The sequence below is a fragment of the Apodemus sylvaticus genome, chromosome 1 (genome assembly GCF_947179515.1).
Source record: "Apodemus sylvaticus chromosome 1, mApoSyl1.1, whole genome shotgun sequence".
Lineage (NCBI taxonomy): Eukaryota > Metazoa > Chordata > Mammalia > Rodentia > Muridae > Apodemus > Apodemus sylvaticus.
In genome coordinates this window covers 102159542-102168871 of record NC_067472.1, presented here as the reverse complement: position 1 = coordinate 102168871, position 9330 = coordinate 102159542, and the positions used below count along the sequence as shown (strand labels likewise).

At 38.1% G+C, this 9330-nt stretch overlaps 1 protein-coding gene and 1 pseudogene across 1 annotated transcript; both read right to left on the bottom strand.

The window, feature by feature from the left end:
• Positions 1-2383: 2383 nt before the first annotated feature.
• On the bottom strand, positions 2384-3761 carry LOC127664151 (hemoglobin subunit beta-like; annotated as a pseudogene).
• A 2459-nt stretch (positions 3762-6220) lies between these two features.
• On the bottom strand, positions 6221-7680 carry LOC127664111 (hemoglobin subunit beta-H1). The gene is made up of 3 exons (XM_052155992.1): positions 7555-7680; positions 7208-7430; positions 6221-6427 (listed from the first exon to the last, which is right to left on the bottom strand). The coding sequence occupies exons 1-3, from the start codon at positions 7644-7646 to the stop codon at positions 6299-6301; spliced, it is 444 nt and encodes a 147-aa protein (XP_052011952.1). The 5' UTR covers positions 7647-7680; the 3' UTR covers positions 6221-6298.
• Between the last annotated feature and the right edge of the window lie 1650 nt (positions 7681-9330).

Sequence of the window (9330 nt, the reverse complement as noted above, 5' to 3'; positions counted from 1 at the left end):
TCAAGAATTTACTGTCATTTATTAAAAATTATCATCCATCCTCATCTATGTCTACATAAATTATGAAATACTTTTGAATTATGTTGTCTTGGACTTTTGAATGAAAATATCTAGAGAGATATCAATATTTCTAAGGAGTAGAAAGTCTAGCTTCACCAGGCAGGGGTGGAGTATGTCTTTAATCCCAGCACTTGGGAGGCAGAGGCAGGCAGATTTCTGAGTTCGAGGACAGCCTGGTCTACAGAGTAAGTTCCAGGACAGCCAGGGCTATACGGAAAACCCTGTCTCAAAAACAAAACAAAACAAAACAAAAACAAGAAAATCTACTTTCTGGCTTTATTCCATTATAAAAATCCTTTACCCCCTAATATCTAGAACCAGATGAGAGGATAAGTGAAAAAAAAAAAAAAAAAAAAAAAACAAAACTCCAAAATGCTCGTGATTCTTACTACCTTGGTGAAACAACTTTGAATGCAGAAAATAAAAATCTGGTGTGTATTCTGATTAGTGTGGCATTGAAATGCCAAGGTACTCAGAAATACCTTAGACTCAAATTCTAGTAGTTATTGGCATCCTAACCTTTTGATGGAGACAAGTCAAATTAAGGCTAATGGGTGCAATCTAGAAAATGAGAACTAAAATTATTTTTGTGAATATACTGTATACTAATTTGCAAAATTTAAAGATCCCCAAATATTAATATGGGAGACTGACTAAAGACTTGAAAGTCAATCCTCCATGAGCCCCCTGCACTCTCAAGAAATTCACACACAAAGACATATAGGTCATTGTGTAGTCTTTTCTGGGTATGTATGCCAACATTGTGTGATGTGAGACATCCACCAGGTTTCTCTTTCTACTTATTCCCCCTGCTAATAGAAAAGGGGAAATCATTTGAAATGTAAATAAAAAATATATCTAATTTTAAAAAAAGTGAAAAAAAAAACCTGACACAATGTGGTTGTCATTCTGTCATTGCCCTCCCTTCACTGAATAAATCAATTCACTTATTTAAAATATTATATTTGCTTGATGCCTAGTCTTCCATTTTAAATCCATTTATATAGATAACAAAGTTACTTTTCTCAGTAATCCTATTTCTCAGATAAGTTATTCTGGGGGAGATTTATCATTTCCTAAAAAATTGCTTCATTGTTTTTGTACTGTTTAGGTAAATAGAGATTGACCTTTGGACTTTGTGCCTACTAGCAAGAACTATAAGCTAAGCTACATCCCCATCCCCTTTCCATTTTCATTGGGCCACAAGGTCTCAGTAGTTTTCTTAGGCTACCTTAAAATAACTAAATGGCCCATGGAGTTCAGTAATTTACTGTCTTCCCTTAGCTTCTTGAGTATTGAGATTCTTATATTTAACAGAAATATCACAGCCTATGTCTTTAAGGTCAGGAACTTGTAACCTGCGGTTATATCTCATATTGAATCTATGTTTAATTGTATTCTTTTTAGAGTAGGATTCATTCAATTCAACAAGTACTCAATCATTTCTGTCAGACTGTGAATCTTCCTCTATTCCTGTATACTTAAATTTTGTAAAAATCATAAAATCATTCTCAAATGCTCCTAAAATATACCTCTTCTTTTCTAACTATAGTTTCATTTTAGATCACATGGAATATCATCAGAAGATTCAGCATCACTGATGGCAGTACTTGGCTCTGTTCACTGTGTTAATGGAATCATCTTACCCACACCAAAGGAAAGAAGTAGCTTCATATAATTCCCATGAACTAGAAAGTTCCTAGTTATCTCTCAAGGGGTGTTCTAATGTTACAATATCAGTCTCTCAAGAAACACAGAAAGTAAGTTATTTCGAATGTGTGCTCCAATAAATTCAATACAATAATCCTTTCTTAGGCTTTATGTGTACAGGCAACCATAAAGATTTATGATAGATAATTGATTGACTGATGATAAATAGATAAATTATAGATTCCTCACAAATATTGCTATGTGTTTCAATTCACTTTTCACACTATCACTTTGCATGTTCTTAAGTTTTTATCACCTTGTCAAACTCATCTTTTCTCCACTTAATTAACCAACTCCCCCCAGGAGAATTAACGCCAAGTGTTCAACTATTTTTTCCTTTAGTATCCTTGCAAAACATATACATTTTCTCGTAGTCCCTACACAAGGCACAGAAAAGCTCTCCTTTCATACTGTCTTTCCTCAGTCATGAATTAATCCATTTCTTTTGCATTAACATTAATTAAAAACCAGACAAAACAAGCTAGTGTTGTTTGCTCAAGAGAGTGAGACTCAAACAGAATATTCTCTAAAGTTTCAGTGAAGACCTCATGTGGGCAAAGTGGGGGGGGGGGGGGATTGGATACACAGAGTTCCAATTTACTGGTAAGAATGTTCAGTGGTATTTATGGATCAGAGCATTGGCCACATTATTCACCATTTTTCGCCAGGAAGATTGCATCAGGTGGGTGACAGCATCCCCAAAGTAATGAACAACAATGATCATGTTACCCAGGAGCTGTTAGATGATAAACAAAATGGGAAAATGGTAGTAGAGTTGTGCAAAAAATTTCTTGGGAAAAATATTTTATTGTTATATCATTGAGGACTATTTCCTACCTGGCTACCCAGATATCTACTACAGACTTCACTCAACTGAATTATTGTGAGTTGACTTCTTATCTTTGATTTAACATTTCTTGCCTGGGTTCCTACCTTTCCTTAGTCTGCCATTTTTGCTTGTCTTTTTTGTTCCCTTCCCAGTTCATCAATGGCCTAATTGCTGTAAAATGGGGATCTTAGAGCAGCAAGATGATTAAAGAAGGAAAACCTCTAACAACACATGAAGAATCCTCAACTTCTAACAATGGTCAAGGCAATGTTAATCTTTAGAAGTTTGTCAAACAGATTAAAAAAGATATGCCTTTTTGGATTCCCTCAGATGTTACCAACATGCTAATCAGCAGTATATACATAAGTATGTGTCTCTTTTCCTGCAACAATAGGTCTGTTCCAAATCTCATTCCTTTTCACCTATCTCTCTGCTGATGTCTAAACTCAGACTACAAACCCAAACTTCTTTTCTTCACTTCCCCAGTGGTAGTAATGAAACCTCAGGCCTCATTCAGGCTACTAATACACTCTACCAATAGAGATAAATCCCCAAATGCCCTGGTTTTGCTCACATAAGGTTTTATGAATAGCTACAAATTAATTTGGACTACTAGGCATTTGCTGGCACTAGATCTGGAGCAATATATTTTGAGAACTGAGCTGGCATTTGTAATCATAGTTTCACCTTCCACTATGGTGCCCTAGTCAAAGGCAAAATCATGCATGATCCTTGGGGTTCTCAGGGTCCACATGAAGCTTGTCACAGCATAGCTTACTCAGATGAGCAAAGACCTCCTTGAGGTTGTCCATACTCTTAACGTCTGCAAAGGCGCCCAGTACTTTCTTGCCATGGGCTTTGGCTTTGGGGTTGGTTGTTCACAGTGGCTGGGGGACAAGAGAGGTTTCCAAAGCTTTCAAAGAACCTCTAAGTTCATGGGTAGACGATCAAGAGCCTATGAAGTGGAAATTAAAGGGGAAAGTCAGAGCATATCATGCCTACTGAGTAGAGCCCTAGATTTATGCCAGCCAGTTTCCTTTCTTCTTTGCTCCTTTCCTGGTCTCTACATCTTACCTTGCCAGGGCTGCTGCTCCATCATCTGCCACATTCACCTTTTCCCAGATGCTCTTGATGGCTTCTCTTCACAGGTGAAAGGGCCCATTGTGTCTGGTCAAGAGCTTAAAGAAGGTTTAAGGTATTTACAAGCAAATATGCTCAGCTGCTGCAAGGCTTGTCTTTTTATTCTTCTACCCTGGCCTTCTTGCCCTTCCCGCATTCCCAGTATTGTGAAGTCATTGGTTAATGGAGCCTGGGCAAGCCAGGGTGGGGTACAGTGGGGTAAGCTTTAGATAGCATTCCCATTAAAATAGTCCCAATTAGTCCCCCTCAAGGAGACCCTACTGCTGAAGCTCTTAGAGAATTGTCTTTCTTTCTTGTGTGTGTGTGTGTGTGTGTGTGTGTGTACTTGTGTGTGTTTTCAGCTTAGTTCCTTGTCCTAGCAAGAACAGATTTTCTAGGAAGTATTTGTCACTCTTAATTATACATATGGGATGGACATATACTGGATAGTTTAGAGCTTTTAAATACTGATCTTACTATTGAGTACAGCCAGTTTTATTCTGCATCTAATATCTATAAGTATCCTATTTCTTATTGATTTACTTTTGAAACAATTACAAAGAAGCATGGAATGTTTCTGTTGAGTAATGATCCACACCTATGACATTCCAGCACATAACAAATTCAACTATAGTTCCGATCTGTCTTACATTTCTTAGTCAATGTGACAGAAACAGGCCATTTCCCTCTAAATGTGACCTGTCTAGCTAATAATGCCTTGAGCTTGGGATATTTGATTTCGTGCCTCTAGGAACAAAATTAACAATAGTGTGTTAAAGGAAATGAAGAAATCATTCATGCTCTTTGTTTAAGGTTTATTTTCAGAGAGGTTTGTCAGCTAACCACTTAGATTAAATGAATGTAGCAACACAATTGAGGCTGTGCATTCTGGAGTACACTTAAGATTGACATCCTTAGAGAAGAGGTGAAGAATATCAATGAAGAGTATCCTATGTTACAAGGGCCTCAGATCACTTCATAGCCTCCTCTGGCTCTGTAAACAAACGTGCAATGATTTCAGCATGCTCTCATCTTTCTACTCTTTCCTCCTGGTAAATCAGACACCATATATTCTTCTCGGTGTCCTCTTCTACCTTCGCCATCATTCATGGGTTGGATGTCTTGCTCTATATTCTAGGTTTAAACAATTATATTTCCTGTTCTTTCCCATCTGCAATTTTGCATCCATTTTACATACAAAAGAACTTTACTGTTTCAATTATCCCAATTCTTAGCATAGTTATCCTAAGGAAAGTTGTAGTTACTAAAAATTTACTCCATTGGTACGGTAGTGCATGAATAGCTATGGATTGAACCTGGGGCTTTGTACCTACTGGCAATGTCTGTACACTGAGCTACATCCCCATCCACTCTTTTCATTTTCATTGTGCCACCAGGTCTCAGTAATTTTTCTAGTGTGGCTTGACATTCCTAAATGACTTGGAATGTCTTAAACTAGCTGTCTTTGCCTCGGCTTCCTAAGTATTGGGTTTATCATCCCCAGAAACATAGTCATGGGTTATATTTTTATACTCAGAGATCTATAACCTCTGACCTTTGTCATATTTTTCCCTTGTTTAACTGTTCTATCTATTGAGTAGTCTTTATTCAAGATACCAATGTACCCTTCAGTAGTTAGAGACTCTTTGATACCCAAATGTATCATTCCTCTCCTAAATGTAAGCTCATTTCATGTAAGCTCATGTTACATCCCATTAGAAGGTCAGGAACACTGAATGACATAGCCTTTATTCCTCACTTTGCCAGTGGAATAACCTTCCCAAGCACCTAAAGAAAGTATAGCTATAGTAACTCCTGTAAGTTATTCAGGAATGTTCCCAATTTTTCCTCTTTTCTTTAAAGTCTCAATCTCACAAGATGTAAGATAGCTTTTTAAAAAATATAACTAATCAAAAACAGTACTTTCAGTTTGTATTTTAGATACATAAAGTATTCTCTTAAAAATCTCCAGCAGGTCTTAGGCTAGAGAGGGGGCTCAGTAATTAATAGCTCTTTCAAAAGACCAGACTTAAGTTCCTAGTACCCACATGGCGGTTCACACTTGGCTATATCTTAAGTTTCAGGGGATGTAATTCTCTATTGTGGCTTGCATGAGCACCACACACAGGAAGTGCACTCATAAACATGCAGGAAAAACACTCATAAGAATAAAATGAAAAAAATAGCACATCTCCCTAGTCTTCTTTCCCCCAAGGCACCTGCAACCCTAGTTTTCACCTTGCACAGTAAATATTTTGTACCCTGTCTTATACTAAACAGACCCTTTCATCTCTTCCTGGAGAAAACTTCCTCATCTTTTCACCCTTCTTGAACCTTAGCCCTTTCCCAAATATATCCTTCACTCTAGTGTTTATCTACAGAAGCTCCAGTCTTTTCCCAATAAGCCCATCAAGATCTTTCTTCAACATAACAGTAAAAACAAACAAAACCAAAAACATCGATGTTATTAAGAATCAATTTTATTAAACAAAATGTATGCTATCAATGCCCAATCTAGTCCCCATGGGCTCAAAGAGGGTACAAGAGACAACGGGGTTGCTGGTCTACTGGAATAGGAGTTTAATGGTACTTGTGGGACAGAGCATTGGCCACACCAGTCACCAGCTTCTGCCAGGCAGCCTGCACATCTGGGGTGAATTCCTTGGTAAAATGAGTAGAAAGTACAATCACCAGCATGTTGCCCAGGAGCTGTAACAAAATGGCACATAGGAATGATAGGTAGAAGTTCAAAACTATGACATGTAAAATTTACATTCCTCGAGGATTCCAATCCCTCACTGCCCACCACTTCACCTGTTACTTGACAACTGAATTACAGGACTCCTCTTGTACCCAGCCATCACTCAACTGGCTATATTTGTACCTTTCCTCATCCTGCCCTTTTTATCTCCTCCCATCTTTGCTCCACATCTCATTCATCCGATGATTTTGATACAAGAAGTTTAGTAGTGTTGAGTGTCTAATCAATGAGAAAGAAGCCTCAAATTATGCCAAGGCTCAGTGGGAATGTAAAATATTAGAAAGTTGGTAAAGTGATAAAAAAAAATCTATTTTGATTTCCCCTCAGATCTTCCATAAAGGATTGATAATTAAGATTGGCACAATTAAATAAGATATTTTTCCTTTCAAATGGTAAGATATTAAATTCAAATTCAGTTTTGTCTTGCATAGATGTGCTAATTTCTAAAAACACACTTCTTTAACAAATCCAGTATTCGAACACTTTGTCTCCAATGTTAGGAATCAAGCCTAAGGCTCTAGGCATGCTGGTAGCACACTAATCTGCACCAACTTCCACAATATTTGCACAGAAAAGTATTAATTAAGACTTCTACCACGTATTTACTGGCACAAATTTGGGAAACATGCACTCTAGCATCTGTCAAGGCATTGCCAATCACAATCTCAACTCCCAGTATTGTCTCTAGTAAAATCCATAATGAACACATGAGCATGCTCAGAACTGACCTTGAAGTTCTCAGGATCCACATGAAGCTTGTCACAGTGCAGCTCACTGAGAGGAGCAAAGGTCTCCTTGAGGTTGTCCATGTTCTTAACCGCCAAGCCTAGGGACGTCAGCACTTTCTTGCCATGGGCTCTGATTCGGGGGTTTCCCATGATGGCCAGGGGAGAAGATAGGTTTCCAAATTTGTCAAAGAATCTCTGAGTCCATGGGTAAACAATCAGGAGCCTAAGACACAGGAAATTAGTAGTTTAAAAGTCAGAAGGTGTCACAAACCCCTATAGGAAGCCTGGAAATTTCTGCCATGCACAATTTCCCTCCATTCTTCCCTAGACCTGGTCGCATACCCTACCTTCCCAGGGTTTCTCCTCCAATTTTTTCCAAGTCCACTTTATTCCATATGCTTGTGATAGCTGCCTTCTCCTCAGCTGTGAAGTGAACCATGGTGTGAGGTCTAGAAGCTTGGAGATGATCTCAGGTGTGCAGAAGCAAGTGTGTTCAAGAGGCTGAAGGCCTGTCCTTTTATTCTTCACCCCGGACCTTTCCCCCTCCCCCTCCCACAGGACTCTGAGGCTATTGGTCAAGAGAGGCTGGGCAAGACCAGGGTGGGGTCCAGTGGGGTAAGGGTTAGATAGCATTCCCACTAAGATAGTGTCAAGTAGGCCCCCTGCCTCAGGGAGAGAGACCCTCCTGCTGCAGCTTTCACAGCATTTACTCTCTTTCTTTCTTCCCTTCTGTTTGGTTCCTTCTCCCAACAAGAGATTTGTAAGAATATTTTTCACATTCTTTCTTTTTCATTTCAGACTTAGATGGACAAATAGATTAAAGTTGAAGGATAGACAAATATGGGAAAGCTCCAGGGAGTCAGAGGAATTTTTTTAGGAATGGGGTTAAGGACCCAAGTGTCTTACAAGCAATATATGACAAAGACATGATGTGCAAAACCATTGAAAACCTTTTCAGTAGACTTAGGCAATGATCTTCTTAGTTCCCACAGCCCCAGGAAAGCAATTCCTAATACATTTCAGTTTCTGAGTAAAAGATATATTACTGTGTTGAAGTACAGTATGTCTCCACATTTACCTCTGTCATATATTAAAATAGAAAAGTCTACTCTGTGTACATGATAGCATTTTCCACCCAGTGAGTGCAATATTGGCACCATGTGATTGTCAGTCTCCCAGGATAAGTGTAATTGTCTGGTGAAAAGGGTAAGAGTTTAGCCTTCCCTATGCTCATGACTGACTAAATATTGAGAACGCTGAATGACCAGTCTTTCAGGTTTCTTCAATCAGGCTCTGTTTTCACTTTTTGTGTGTTTGTAACCTAACTTGAAGTGAAGGGATATTTCCATGCAGTAACATCTACATGCACTATCGCAGCTAGGACAGAATTATACATTATGAAGTTCATCCCTAGCAGTGACTTTTTACTGACAGCTTTTAAGGTTTTATAGATTTTTTAATGTAGTGATGAAGAGATGTTTTTTTATTTGTGTGGTGGCAAAGAGCACACAGTGTGAGCAAGAGCCAGCTATGATCTTTTAAAAAGAAGATATCTGTGAAATGGCAAATATATACATACATATTCCTTTAACTTTTATTTCCGTGCTTTAATCTTGGAGAATACTTTGATGCCCTGAATTTAAGCTTCCAAACATCTTAACCAGTAAACTTCAGTGGCTCTTTAGCAGATTCTAGGGACAATTTCCTACAAAGTTTTATTAATTAGTTCATGTCTTTCAATAAACCCTCCATACTCCCCATGTCATGTTTATCCAGAATCTGGAAACTGTTTCTTTATGACAACTAATCCATGTAATGTCAAACATTCATTCAATCATTATTCATCTCATACCTCTGTCATAATTATTATTTTCAGTCCTGGGATTTATTATGTATGAGTGACAAGACCGAACTTTTCTCTAAGCTCATTCACTAGGAGATAGAAGACACAGAAATGAATAAGTAAGTCAAACAAAACAATTTTTATATGTTATTCCTAGGAAGAAAATTAACAATTGGGATTCACGTGGGCATGATGGTATGGGAATCAGTTTCCTTATGTAATGAGGAAATTAACTTTGTTGTGTCCAGAATGACTAGAAATAACCTGTCATAGAAAGATA